This window comes from Equus caballus, chromosome 16 (assembly GCF_041296265.1).
Source record: "Equus caballus isolate H_3958 breed thoroughbred chromosome 16, TB-T2T, whole genome shotgun sequence".
NCBI classification, from domain to species: domain Eukaryota; kingdom Metazoa; phylum Chordata; class Mammalia; order Perissodactyla; family Equidae; genus Equus; species Equus caballus.
The window spans coordinates 22,720,849-22,736,163 of NC_091699.1; the positions used below are offsets into that span (position 1 = coordinate 22,720,849).

Here is a 15,315-nt window from a genome sequence, read left to right on the forward strand (position 1 = left end):
CAGTTGGCAGGGTTGTGAAGCAACAAGAGCTCTTGGGGGAGGGATGGCTGCTGCAGCAACTATGCTGGAAAACCACTTGGCATTATCAAGTCAAATGGAAGAAATGCATCCCCCATACAACACAGCACTTCCACTTCTAAGTGTACACCCTGGAGAGATGTGTACACACATGTGGGTCAGGACACATGCATTGGTCCTAACAGCCAAAAACTTGAAACCAAAATGAGCATCAACAGAAGTGCAGTCATGTACCACATAGTGACATTTCAGTCAATCACAGGCCGCATATATGACGGTGGTCCCATAAGATTAGTACCATTATACCATATAGTGTGTAGCAGGTTATACCATCTAGGTTTGTGTAAGTACAGTCTATGATGTTTGCACAATGAGAAAATCACCTAACGCCGTAGTTCTCAGAATGTATCCCCATCACTAAGTGATGTATGGCTGTACAGAAAATCTTACTGTGGTACAATGACACAGGGGAATGCTCCAAAACAAAGGATGAATCTTAACACTGTAAAGCTGAACTCTAAGAGGCACGAGACCATAGATAAAGGAAGTTCAAAAACTAGCCAAACTAAATTATATTACTAAGGGATGTATAAACAAAAGCAACTAAGGGATTACATAAAAGTTAGCTCATGGCTACCTCTAGGAGGGAGCCCTTTGGGGGAGGTTGGGGACTGGGAAAGGACAAGGGGAGGAATTTGTCATATTTCTTAACCTGGGTGGTGGTTACACAGCTTTTCTCTTCATAATTATTCTTATACTATACAATCCAGATTCATGTACTTTTCTATATTTACATTGTATTTCAAATAAAAATGGGTAAAAAATAAGCTATTATACCTCCCTTATCTATAATAAGAGAAATGCCAATTAAAACTACATCAAAATACATTTTCATCTATCTGATATAGAAGAATCCAAAAGTCTGGTAACATATTGTATGAACAAGACTGTGAGAAAAACGCAATCTTGTTATTTTCTTATTATAATTATCATCTCATTATATTATGATGAGCTTGCTGAACATTAGTGGAGGGCAATTATGGTACATCAGTACAATGGAATTTTATGTAACAATAAAAAAGGAATGTGGACTCTAGGGTCTGATACAAAAAGAAGAATAGTGTACTTAGAATGCCACCTTTTGCATTAAAAAAGCAGGTAGGGGAATAAAGTATATATATTTGTATTTGTTTATATGCAAAACTTTGGAGGACATACAAGAACATAATAAATGATTTTCTGTGGGATGGGGAGGAACAGATGAGGAGATTTTTCATAGTTTACTCCTTTATAGTCTCTGCTATTTGAACTTTTAAGAAGGTGTTAACTTTTTAAAAAGTTAATCTAAAAACATAAGAGTACATGTATTTGATAAATACTACATATGCTATATATAAAAATATATATAGTTTAAAATATAAACTAATAATATATATTTTAAAACATACAACAGTAAAATATACACAGTATGATCCATTTTTTTGTTACTATTCAATATGCATGAACAGGGAAAAAGAAAGCCTGGAAAGATTTATTTCAAAAATCCTACAGGTATTTATTATGAGTGGTGGAATTATAGATTATTTTAATTTTCTTATTGGTTACCTATAGCTCCTACATATTTTCTAACTGTCATTCATTATTTTTGCACTACAAGTTTTCATTTTAAAGAATGAACTTACAGAATAGGTCTTACGTTCGCAAGAACTGTATCTCAATTTACTCTTAATCTCATTTCTGAGAAGTCCAGTCTGATCAAATCCTCTTTGCTCAAGAGGATGAATTATGAGTTCCACAGAGCTGACGCACTGCAGCAGTGTTCCCACTCTTCTCAGGGAGACAGAAGAAAAGACTAATATCCCCCCACATTCCCTTAGTGCAAAATCAACAGTCAAGAAAATGTTATTTCAGCCAACTGAAATCTCTCTACACAAAGAGCTGCAGGGCTCAAAACTGTGCCACGCCACCACCAGGAAGCCTCCCACCCAGCCGCGGCCCCACATACTATGTGGAAAGACATGAACAGGGCACACCCCATCCTGGGCTCGCTCACCTCGGGGATGCAGTCCTCATGGGTCACCACGCGGACGATGTCATCCAGCGGGAGCAGAGAGTTGCACTTTATCTCTGTGTAGACGTTCTTGCCCTCTGTGCACACAGCCAAGAGCTCGACCAGGTGGATGTGGTACATGAGAGGGCTGTTCTCATCCATCCGGTCCCGTTCCGACCTCATCATCTGGATTAGAGTCTGGAAAGAGGCTCTGTCATTGTAGAACACGAGGACATCCTCTCCTGAATTAACCAGCTATAAAAAGAATAGGGCTTGTTTACACCACATGCTTGCAGGGTGGAGACATCATTAAAAAAATCTCTTTGCAGAGAAAAAGGGGTGTTCTGTTAGTATTTACCTTCCCAAACCAGTCTCACCTATATTACTAAAGTCATCTAGATTTCATTCACTGATATTACTAAACAGCTAAAAATCTTCAGCAGCATCATTTTAATCCACAGATACAGAAATACGACAGTGGTCCTAAAAAACTGTTAGAGGAAGATCAAGTCTGCATACCACCATTCATGTGTCAAGTGAAAATGTAGATTGCAAGCTTAGACTTATATTTCCAAACCTAATAATTAGGCTATGATTTTTCCTTTTAAAAATGTTTCCATCTGGGGCCAGCCCCATGGCTGAGTGGTTAAGTTTGCACGGTCCACTTCGGCGGCCCAGGGTTTCACCAGTTTGGATCCTGGGCAGGGACATGGCACTGCTCATTAGGCCATGCTGAGGTGGCATCCCACATGTCACAACTAAAAGGACCCACAACTAAAAATATACAACTGTGTACTGTGGGGATTTGGGGAGAAAAAGCAGGAAAAAAAAAGAAGATTGGCAACAGTTGTTAGCTCAGGTGCCAATCTTTAAAAAAAAAAAAAAGTTTCCATCTTCTTTTTATGCTTTAAAAGTATCCCTCTTAGAACTCTTTCATACACTGCCTTATCTCTTCACAATCACAAATTATCCACTTCTGATTAAGACATGCCCTCTTTTTAACACTCGTCAAATAGTCAAGGCATTCCTAATCATAATTTGTGCCCCAGGACTATAGCTTCTCATAAATCTACTTCAGAATAAATCAATTTCAGCACTGCATGAAACAGAAAAGATCCAAAAAGGGTCAGAAATCAAAGCAAAGATGGTCGATATGTACTTAATAACAACTAACCTTACGAACTCTAATGATGCGCCAGATTTCATGAGAAACACTTTAGAGGGATTACCTAAACTCACTGTGCCTCCAGTTTGTCTGTAAAACTGAAGACAAATATGATACCTAATTCATGGTGGTGTCATGTAGACTACATAAAAGATTATATACAAATTGCTTAAAACAGTGACCAGAGTATGGTAGGCTTCCAATAAATGTTAGCTACTACTGTCATCATTATCTCATTTAATTTGCATACCCGCTCCTTAAGTGAATACTACTGTCCCTTTGTTTTACAGAAATGCATGCTGAGAGTGTGAGAAGTCAAGTAACACATCCCAAATCACATGGGACATGTAAAGTGGTACAGCAGATATTTGCATCCCAGGCTGAGCCAACTCTTTTAATTACACTACATCACCTTCTACTGGAATCCTATATGTAGATGGGATTATAAATTCAAGTGTTAAGTGGATTTACTTAAGTTTTCATTTTTTAAAAAGGTGGAAAGATTAAACTGAGTATATGTAAAAGCCAAAGTCACAGGTGTGGCAGAGGGCCTTCCTGGTTGGATTGCATCCACGGGGCAGTGACCCCCCCCAGAGAACCAATGGGGACTTTGCCCCAGTTCCACTGGCCAGAGTCTTCTCATGAATCATCAAGCAAAAATCTTTCTAGCTACTTAATCATGTGAATAATTAAAGAAAAAGCCATATAATCCACAAGAAGGGAAACTGTTCTGGCTCACTGGGTTCTATCCACATTTAATCTCCATTCACTATATTTTGGTTCATTATTCCTGGGGGTCTTTTTTCGCCCCCTCAGAAGAATCTGGGCCAAACTTCCTTAAAACAAGTAGATTTACTGCTATGAAAAACCAGAACAGACTCTTGCCTATCTCTATAGTTTAAGTTCACAAACATGAGATCACGAACACACACATATACAATTACTTTTTGTCCCTTCATATGGCTCCAGGAGAGGATGCCAGTTCACACAGATAAGATTCAATAATTTAAAAATTTCTATGGAACACCAGATAAAGGTATATACAAATATATAGTTGTCACCTCAGCCATGACCATGTCTTGGCACTTTTTAATGAATTTCCCTTCCGCCTTGACAATCGTCTGTAAGAACTTTATGTACTGGACGTTTCGACCATGAGTCTCGATGCAGTGGACGAAGTGCTGGACGACTCTCTCATTGATCTCACTGCAGAGCTGGAAATTGTTCATGAAGATGTGCTGCATCGTTACCGCCTCCAGGATCTGGCACAAGAGGGAGGGCAGAAGCACGGGGAAATGGTCAGAAGAAGGCTAGAGGAGATGACAAAGTGAGAAAAAGAAGAGTCCACTAAAAACACAGAGAGAGAAGCATTTAAATCCATGAAGACATGTTTCTTCATTCTCACTTCTGTATTGTCTTCTTTAGTAAACTTTTTCCATCATGTATAATACATACACAGAAAAGTAAACAAATCATTAGTATTCAGCTAAATCAATTACAAAGGGAACATCAGCACCCAGATCAAGAAACAAAACAGGCCTCCCTAACGCCCCACCTCCCAATTTAACATCTATTTTGACTTCTATAACCACAGATTCATTTTGCCTGCTCTTGAACCTAGTGCATTTTTTCCATCTGGCTTTTTTTTGTTCAACATTACATTTGCCATGTTGTCATCCATGTTGTTGCATGCGTGTCTTCTGGTAAACCTAATTTACGCATTTCTGTTGGATTTATACCTAAGAGCAGAATTGCTGGGTCCCAGAGTTTAACTATGTCTGGCTTTAGAAGATACTTCTAAACAGCTTTTGAAAGATGTTAACAATTTACATTCTACATTATAGCTATTCCATATCCTTGACAATACTCAGCATTGTCAGTCTCTTAATTTCAGTCGTACCTTGTTGTACATATCTTACTTAATTTGCATTTCTCCGATGATTAATCATGTTGAGGACCTTGTCACATTTATTGGCCATTTGGATATCCTCTACTATGGAGTGTCCCATTTTAAAGTTTTTTGCCCATTTTAAAAACTGGGCTGTCTTTTTCCTGATTGACTTTTCTGTGTTTGTTATGTATTCTGGGTATGTATTCTTTGTTGGACATATTTATTACAAATGTCTTCTCCCACTCTGGTTTGCTTTTACTCACTCTTAATGGTATCATTTGTGAACAGAAGTTCTTAACTTTAAAGAAGTCCAATTTATTGATATTTTCTTTTATGATGAGTGCTCTTTGCATACTTTGTAACACAACTTTGCTTACCATAAGGCCATGAAGACATTCTTATGCTATCTTCTAGAGTTATTGAGTTTTATGTTTGGTGTAATGCAGGGGGCTTTAACGTTTTATCTTTTGCCTTTTCTTTCTCTTAATATGACAAAGAGGGAATATTACCCTACAACGCAGCAGTCCTTTTTGGGAAAGCTCTTGCAATACAAATGAGTGAGTGTACATGTGCACATATGTACAAGGATGTCTTTTGCAACATTGCTTACAAAGCCAAAAGTTAGACATTGCCTAATTGTCTATTAATATAGGAATGATTTTTTAAAAGTTACATTCTGTGGAATGCCATGTGGCTATCAAAACAAAAGAAAACTATAAACCTCTGACATGCAAAGGCAGCCATGATGTGTTAAGTGGAAAACAATGCGTAGAGTGTGCCACCATTTTTTGTTAAAAAATGCACAATATATATTTTAAAAACATATTTAACAAACTAAAATGTAACATGGCTATGTTTTATATGAATATATTACATATTTGTATTAACAAAGAAAAATTTATGCATGATATCAGAACCCCTAACGTGGGGGTTCAGGAGGATGTGGCTGGAGAGTGAGAATGAGCACTTCTCTATTGCTGAAGTTTGACATAATGAGGAATGTTATTGGGAAAAAATGTGAGTATATTCTACCTTGACCCTATTAACCTCCTACCCCTCCCCTGCCTTCTCCCCTCAAAACATGGGGAGTATCTATGTCCTCCTGAGAGTTGATCAGAATGTTCCCCCTTGGAATGAACGTTGCATTAGAACAGGTCCCAGGGGCCATAACAGCAAAAGAACAACCAGTTCCTCTTACGCTTCCCCACCCTCCTCCTTGCACAGATTTCCAGACAGGCCTCAAGTCTTACCCCCGGGTTGAGAAACAGGTTTATGTGTTTGTGTAGCAAAGCTTGATTCTGCTGGTTGCCTGCACAGAAATTCTGCAGAAATTCATGAGCCAGCCTCATTATCTCCTGCATCTTGGTATCTTCGGCCTGTGTGGGAGGAGACAGACAAAAAACAGGTTGACAACAGGGCTATGCTGCAGACAAGAGAAAGCACTGATTTCTAGGCCCAAAGACCCGGTGCCACGACACTCCCACCACCTCCTACTAATGTGGGGTCTGGAGGTGTTGGCTGAGGGCCTGCTGTGTGAAAATATTGAGGTACTGCACTTCTCACCCTGAAAACAAGCCAGTAACTTGTTCATAACTCATCGACGAAAATGAATTCTCTCCTACTAACCTTGGGCAGAAACGAAAAGATTTTACTGAGGCAATACAGAGCAATACAGAGCGAAAGTTAAGAGAAAGTCTGTGGGATTCCATTGTGTAGCATTGGCTGGAACTTCTTAACCCCGCACTTCTGAAGACTGGGACTGACAGGGGCCGACTCCACCATGGAGGGGAGTCCACATTTCACCAGCTCTCAGGCTCACCTTTTAACCTATGGAGGCACTAACTTTTGGGGTAGATAGCATGACAGAGTGGAGCTCTCTTTAGATTATCAGTTAGGGCAAATATATCTGCCATGACTCCTTTCCCTGTCACCTCAGGCACATTATTTAACATAAAACTTAGTTTTCCCATCTACAAAATGGGGATAATACCTACCCCAGACATTTCACATGGTTGATCATGTGATTCTCATTTCACATATTAAAAACATACACTCAGTATTTGTAAAGAGTTAGATGCCTTGTGATAAGACAATTACATAAAACCTACTGCCATTTTGCCCAATTCTAAACAAGCAAACATTTAAGGCAGTAGAAACAAAATGAGGATCCCAAAACAGAAATCATCCCTCACATTCATATAGCCCACAATAGTCTTCCTAAGTCTTCTAACATACATCACCTCATTTCGGAGGCCAGAGAGCGTAAGTTAGCAATGCAGGCCCTGAAATAGACTGCCTAGCTCTTCTCCCAGATCCACAACTTCCTAGCTGTGTGACCTTGGGCAAATTACTCAACCTTCCTGAGCCCTGGTTTCCTAATAAATGGAGATAATAAAAGTGCACACTTCATATGGTTGTTAAGAAGATTAAATGAGAAAATTCATGTCAAATGCTTAGTAATTACTCAAAAAATGTTAGCTATCGGTTCTGATCTAAACCAAGGGTCAGCAAACTTTTTCTTAAAGGGCTAGATAAATACTTTAGGCTTTGTGAGTCAAGAAGCAAAAGAGAGGACATTATGCAGGTGCTTCTATAACCACTAAAAATATAACTATTTAAAAAGGTAACAACCATTCTTAGCTCATATGCTGTACAAAAACAGGTGGTCGGCTGGGTTTGGTCCACATCTTGGGTTTGCCCACCCTGGTCTAGACAATAACCCTGTGAGCTGGGCCATCCAGGCAAGTGACTGAACCTCTGTGGCCACAGTTTTCTTATCTGAAATGGGGCTCTTAGTAGTAATGCCCATCTCATCTGGGTGTCTTGGGGATTCAAAGAGCTAATGAGCGTAAAGGCGTTAGCCCAGGGGCTGGCACTCTGCCAGCATTGGCAGCGACGCTTCAGCAGGCAGCTCTTCACACGTAAGTCTCTCTGGCAGTCACTGGTGAACTCAGGAGACCTGAGTCTATGCCCTTGGACTCTAAACGTCCCCCAGCCTCAGTCTACTCATCTGTCACCTGGGAACAACACAACTGCCACACTGGGTTTTAGAGGCTTCAATGGATGTTTTCAAAAATACCTTTTTAGGCCACATAGATGCAAAGCACTGTTACCCCACTTCCCTAAATCCTGTCACTATCAACGACAAAGGCTACCATGAAAAATGGGGACAAAGTTTAACTTCTAACAACAGAAAAGATGACTTAGAGCAAAAAAAAAATTTGGATCTGATAGATCCAAATACTTAACCAGATGACAGCATACTAGTAAGGACCTCAAAAGAGAGCAAGTCTCACATTCTCACATGCATTTAGTAATCTGTTGAGCTGAAATTGCTGGAATAGCAATGTAGACGACACTGGTACGGCACAAGCCAGGTGTGGATATAGCCCCCTCTATGGGACCTCCACATACAGACCAAGCCGTCCTATCCAATGTGGCATGAGAGTAAGGGGAGAATAAATGGACTCTTCCTTTTTTCTAGAATCTTCAAATTGGAGAAGGGTTATGGGTGATTTTATTTTTCTGATGCTGTTTGTTTCATGTAAATTACCTAAAATCGCTTTATAGTTACAATCGCCACAGCAGCTTCATTTCTTCACCAACAATATCCAAATGTGAAGGGTTTGGGGGAACCCAGGGACCCGCCACACCCTCGGGGGCATCAGCCCAGTGTGAGGGAGCCGCTCACCTTCTCGTAGGGAATCTGCAGCAGCTCCAGCACCACAGCGTGTGCGCCCATGTTCCGGAGCAGGCGTTGCTGCTGCTTCCTGCTCTTCCTCACAGAGGCGCTCTCTTGAACACAGAGTTTGCTGAGCCGAATCAAAATCTGGTAGAAACAAAGAATCGAAATTTGTGCCCTTGGACCCACATCTCAGCTCTGAGCATTTAACATACAGCCTGGTGACTGTAGATGATAACACTATTTTGTATTATATACTTGAAATTTGCTGAGACTAGATCTTAAGCATTCTCCCCTGAAAGCTAACTATATGAGCGATGGATGTGTTAATTAACTTGATTGTTGCAATCATCTCACAATGTATACATATATCAAATCATCACATTGTACACTCTAAATATCTTAGTTTTGCCAATTATATCTCAATAAACCTGGAAAAAAATTCTTAAAAAAGGAAAGAAAGAAATCAATCTCAAAAAACTAGGAAATACAATTGGAAAAAGCTTGCAGGGGGCAGTGGTGGGCAGTGAGGCAAAAGGGATCACAATACATTAAAAACCTAAAATGAAGGAAATTTTTCTAATATTTGTATCCCTGTTGATTGCATCAAACTAAATCCATGTATGGCTAAGAACATGTCCTCCAGAATAACCAGTGGATTATGGCTTCAACAGCAAGTGGGGTAGTTTCAGACAGATCGTTAATAATGGTATGACTCAGTATTATTGCCAAGGACTTGGGAAGAGTTTGCTCTGGGATAAAAAACAACGCTCCCAACCTCCCAACTTTGAATCACCCATGCAAAGATTTCTAAAGATCCACAGCTCTCACTGGTGGACACTACGTGCCAGTCACCTAGATAAGTCCTTGATAATTTTATTGCTTAATCTTTCATTCAACTGTAAACCTTAAGAAGTACAGGTGCTGGCTGCACCTATAAAAGGTGATGAAACAGGACACAGAAATAATAGGTGGGGCTGAGCTGTTTTCAAATCCAGTTCTGACACTGAAACACATGTGCTTAAGCTTTGGGTTCTACTTTCTCCTTGTTAAAACTTCACATGAAGAAAAAAGCTAAAGTGTTTGCACCTTCAACTTGACTATCACAGACCAAAGCTCCTTAGAGAAGCAATAAAGAAGGAAAAAAAAAAAGGCAGGAGGGGGACTTACCTCTTTTACTACCCTGTAGTTGTAGCTGCTGGTGCTTTCATGCTTTTGCGACTTGTTATTCCCTTCCTAGGGATCAAAATGAAAATGAGTGTGGTTTGTACAATTCTTGGCCTCCTTTACAAAAGAATGGAAGTTTTGCAGTATTTTCCAACAGTCGTGCTGGGTTTACGCCCGAGGCATTTACTTGCTCACACTCAACTCCCTTCTGGTTGACAATATTTCACTGATGTGGGAGAGGATGGTGGACCAGGCCACACCTGGAGAGCAGGTTCTTTCCCACATGGGTCCACAAGGGAAACCTGTGCTAATTCACTCAACAACAAAGTGTATTCCAAATGCTCCAAGATGGCATGGAGATACAGCTGAACTCTAGTTTGTAGCTTATTTCCTAGGAGAACGGCTGTTACTCTGGCTACATAACAAGCAGATCTCTTGAGAATAAGTCCCATGCATTTACATCTAAAACCAGAGGCGGATGTTCACTTGTTTTGAGGAGCCCATCCACCTCCCCTGGCAGTGTAACTTGTGTTTCACGCACCTCTGTTTTCTTATGTTCGTTTTCACCAGATGCACCATCCATGGCCTCATCGGGGCCCTGCCCTTTGTACACCCAAAGCTCTGACTTTTCCACGATGGATCTCAGTTGATCCAAGTCTTGTTTTATCTGTTTGTAGTTGTCGACATCTTGGCTGGTGACAAGTAGTTGAACCTGAATGAATACAATCCATTAGTGGCACACAACAGCCTCTTGGACACACAACACACACACACAGGGCAAGGTTAGCTACCTGTTTGAAGGCCTGCAGGACCTCCTGCCTCTGACTGAAGTGCCGAAAGAGGAGCTGCAGGGCCCCCGACACCAGGGGTGGGTAGTCGTGCATCGTCAAATGGAGCAGGACTCGGAGGAAGGTTCTGCCGCCATGATCGTCCAAGTCCAGTGGGGTGTTCTCCTCACTAAAGGAGCACATGGGAGGGGAAAGGTCCAATGAACTGCAGACACCCTTCTCTCATGCACCTTGGGCCCAGACACTCCTCAACTAGTTAGATTGCCAACAGGGTAGTCACCTCGGGTGACGTGACTTTTAATTAGCTCCTTTAACAATACAATCTTGTTTTATCTCAACTATATTGTGAAGTGAGGGGACAATCAAGATGTCACAATTGCTCAGTTTTAAACCAAAGTCCCTGCTCTCCCACAGTGACAGGACTGACTTTGCAACCAGACTCCTGACTCGTAGATGAGGGTGTTCTTTTGCTTGGCCCCTTCTGTGGTCTGAGAACGGCACTCCATTGTTTTTCTCCGAAGTTATTAGTTTATTTTTTATTTAAGATGCTGTAACTCAATGCCTACCAAACTAGCTTTGAAGTTTGAAGCTAGTGAACGACTAGCTTTTTTTATTTCCAGTTTGTAGCCAACTGATGCCTTACTCTATACCACGTCCACTGACAATGCACTTGGATGTCGAAGTGGTGTCAAATTGCCATAAACATATCCAAATGCTTATTCGGGGGTTCTCTATTTATCTTGTCACAAACTGGTAGCAAGCAGTTCAGTCTTGCAGACCGCACTTTGAGGAGTGTTGCCATGAACCATTACAACTCAGTGTTCTTCACAGTGGGGTTAATCAGCCTATTGTCAGGGGTTATCTCAACATCTATGATAACTTGGCTGTGTGCTATTTAAATAACCAGAAAATTAACAAGTATGCCCTGAATCAAATGGCAGGCCACCACATAACTGGGCACTGCCACTCAACTATTGTGTCAGTAACTGCATTGTGTTTACAATAAAATGAATGCCAAATGGTGAGAACCTCACAGTTGCAGGCCAGCAAGAAAAGGACAGAGAGGGCTTAACATGCAACTGTGTTCATTCTGTGTGCTCCAAAGAGGTGTGAGGACGGCTCACTGCTGTTCAGTATAAGGAAAGATGAGCCACCACACGGCACACAGAAGTGTCATTATGCTGAACTCAAAATATCCTGTGTATCTTTCAGAAAAACAGCATCTTCCATCATAGTAAATAATGTTGCTAATTTAAATTTCACAGGCTTTATCTTAAGCGTTGAGGTAGACTGTTAACATTGCTGGACGCCAAAAAAGTGGGCCCTCCTGGTATATACACCTTTATGGAGGCTCCTCCCACACTGACCCTGGCCTCAGCCATATGATTTGCCTTGACCAAAAGGACAAGAGCAACGTGATGCAAGCAGAGGCTTGATTAATGCTTGCACATTATTGGCCTATCCTCTTGGGACCTTTGCACTTAAAGCCAGTCACTAGGCCATAAAGAAGCTCAGTCATGTGCAGAGAGAGAGAGAGGTCCCAGCCTTTCAAGTAACCCACCAAGCAGCAGAAACGTAAGTAAAGCAACTTGGATGTGCCAGCCCCAGGCACCAGCTCACTGCACCCGGACAATAGACTCAACAGTGACCAGCAAGAACCACCAGCTTAGCCCCAGTGAACCCATAGAACTGTGAGAGGCAATACAATTGTTGTTATTTTAATCCATTAAGTGTTTGAAGTAGTTTGTTACACAGTAATAGATAACTAAGTGTGTACCTTATAAGAACTCTGTGCATAGGGTGTTTATACTAAGTTTGTAGGTATTTGAGTTTTATAGGTATTTAAGTCTCATAATAATGTTCTAAGCCAACATTGAGCAATCTGATCTTGTAAAAAGGGATTCATACATTAACCTGACATTAGGGACAATGAAAGAAGAGCACATGTGTTGCTGTTATTGTTGCATGGCCTCTAAAGAGCTCATGGATAAAAGTATCAGGCTATCAGTAGCAGAAGTACATGATCTTACTAACCTCACTATTTTGAGCCCTCTCTTTCTTTTGACCCTATTTCCTCACTTAAAAAAAAATCTTGTAATGTGTATATTTTGGGAAACCTCCTTAAATCCTTTCTGTTGTAAGCAGGAAACACACAGACACACACACACGAACCCAACTAAGATGGTTCTGACCTGAAAACTAAGAGTTCAAAGAGAGCACTAAACAACCTAAACCCAAAGACTAGACCTTTCCTGGTACAGTGAAGGAAAAGCCTTTGAGAGCTAGAAAAGAACAGCCTTCCAAATCGTAGAACCATCTACAAAATAGAAACTGAAAATATACTTTCCTTCCTCCAAAGATGCCTTCTGCTTGCTCTTCAATGTGTTCAAAGTCAAGAGCACCTAAAAAGTTACAGAACGTAATATCAGATGCAGGACGTTCTCAAAATACGCTGCTGGTGAACTTCCTCTAAATAGCCCTACCCTTGGCCCATGGGTTAACCTCAAGTCTTCCAGAACCATATACTGCAAAGCTCTGAAGCCATATCAACTCAGACCACACTATTCAATGGCTCTGGTACACAGTGTTTCATACGTCTGCTGGCTTTCTACTTCCTGCATGATCCCATGTTATAACAGAGAGATGACCTCATCCCATGGACGCTCAGGCCTCGGTAGGCGGGATTATTCCTACCACCACCCTTGCCTTATCCTTCACACTATTTCCTGGGCAGGGAAAAACTTCCACCAGGAGTAAAAGCTGCTAAGGGACAATAAGTTTTCTTAGAGGGTTTTGTTTTGTTTGTTTTGTGGGTTGTGGCGTTTTTCTGTGGGTTTTTTTGGCATTTCATATAACCACAACAGTAGGACCCTCAGCTGTCTTATGAGGAAGACACTCCAAGATGGAAGGAAACAAGATCTATCCCAGAAGGGATCTGGGCTCTTATAATTATTTCTCTGCCGAAAAAGGATAACTCTCAGGACCTCATTTTAAAATATCATAATCCTCGAAAACATTCCCATTTGACCTTTTTTCTAGAAGGCACCCTTTGGACTCCCAGTTTTCATTAGACCCAGATCCCATTCTATGGCTGAAATCCCATCCTGGAATCACTAACCTGGTACATTACTTGGCCCTTCTTGGCTGCTGTTTCCAGAGGAAGTTTCTGAAGTCTGGGAATTGCTTTCATCAAACTCGCGTTTAAATATACACAGGAGGCAGGAGATCCTATAATCCAACCTCACATTCAAAATAAACTAAAGATTCAAGTGGAAATGGAAACAGATTGGTTATATTAGCATACCACCTGTAACACTTTGCCAAGCCACTGCACTCTAGTTGGTGCTGGTATACGCTGCATCAATTACCTTAGGCACTAAGCCAAATATTTGGCTTAGATTTCAATAGTCACTTTAACAACAGACTTCCATGGGGTATATCAAGTCTGCCCTCAGCACCTTAGCTTCTAGTGTAAACTTCAGCATCCTGGCAATTAATTTAATAACTGCAGCAATAAATCACTACTCCATCCTCTATAAAACATCACTTTATTTCAGTAAGTATTGAATGCCAACTCTTGGCCTTAAGAAGAGTGAAGTTGCTTACTTTTTTTCCCCCCTTTTTACTGTGGTAACATTGGTTTATAACATTATATAAATTTCAGGTATACATCATTATATTTCAATTCCTATGTAGATTATAACATGTTCACCACCCAAAGCTGGCTGTTTTTAAGAGAACTGACAGAGAAAAGACAGTGTTTTTACTACTGAAAATTAGCTTAATTCATATTTTCTATTTCTGATTGTTTCCTTTGATTTAGCTGCAAACTCTTAGGCTCCCTCTTCTTTCACTTCCTATATTTCCTCATCCTCTACTTCAACACAAAGTCACTTTTCCCATGATTGTTGCTAGAGCCATAAGAAAGATCAACCAGCTGGCGTTATCTGAGGGCCTTACTGACATTCTCCCTTCTATTCTCCCCTCATCTCTGCCTTGCCCTCTTGGTTACCTTACTTAATCCCAGGGCGATCACCTCTCCCAGTTTGAGACAGATCCTCAGCTTGCTCTCCAAGCTCTTGGCCTATGTCACCTACTGACTGATGGACATCCCATTTGGTGTCTTCCCAGAGCTTTAAACTCAGTATTGTACAAAACTAACAATATCAGTCCTGCCTGGGTTCTCTCAACCTCAGGATTATTGGCTCCTCCTTCCTTGATACACACATCTAATCAGGGACTAAGTCTTGATGGTTCTACCTCCAACACTTCTCATGGATCTCTTCCCCACTGACGCTTACCCCTGCTCATGTCCTCATTATCTCCTGCCTTGGCCATTACAGAATCAGATCTACCATATCCACCTCCCAAACATGCTTATTTTTATGTTAGCCTTCTCCTTGAAAATTCTCAAAGGCTCACTACAGAGTAAAGTCCTAACACTTTAGGCACCCAGAGCTCTCTAGAACATGGCCTGGTCCTCCTCTCCAACCTCATTTCTGACAACTTCCCTTCAACACACTCTGTTTGCCTGCCAAAGAAGAACTGCTTACT

At 40.9% G+C, this 15,315-nt stretch overlaps 1 protein-coding gene across 10 annotated transcripts in view; it reads right to left on the reverse strand.

The window, feature by feature from the left end:
* The window catches only part of ITPR1 (inositol 1,4,5-trisphosphate receptor type 1), a 318,979-nt gene that overhangs the window by 140,877 nt on the left and 162,787 nt on the right, over positions 1–15,315 (reverse strand). For all 10 annotated transcript variants that reach the window (XM_023620051.2, XM_023620049.2, XM_070238558.1 and 7 more), the window contains 9 exons: positions 13,880–14,018; positions 13,109–13,163; positions 10,765–10,930; positions 10,515–10,685; positions 9,977–10,042; positions 8,816–8,953; positions 6,375–6,500; positions 4,295–4,495; positions 2,072–2,323 (listed from right to left, as the gene is read on the reverse strand). In XM_023620051.2, coding sequence (XP_023475819.2) covers positions 2,072–2,323; positions 4,295–4,495; positions 6,375–6,500; positions 8,816–8,953; positions 9,977–10,042; positions 10,515–10,685; positions 10,765–10,930; positions 13,109–13,163; positions 13,880–14,018 — 1,314 coding nt within the window. The remainder of the gene's footprint in view (positions 1–2,071; positions 2,324–4,294; positions 4,496–6,374; positions 6,501–8,815; positions 8,954–9,976; positions 10,043–10,514; positions 10,686–10,764; positions 10,931–13,108; positions 13,164–13,879; positions 14,019–15,315) is intronic.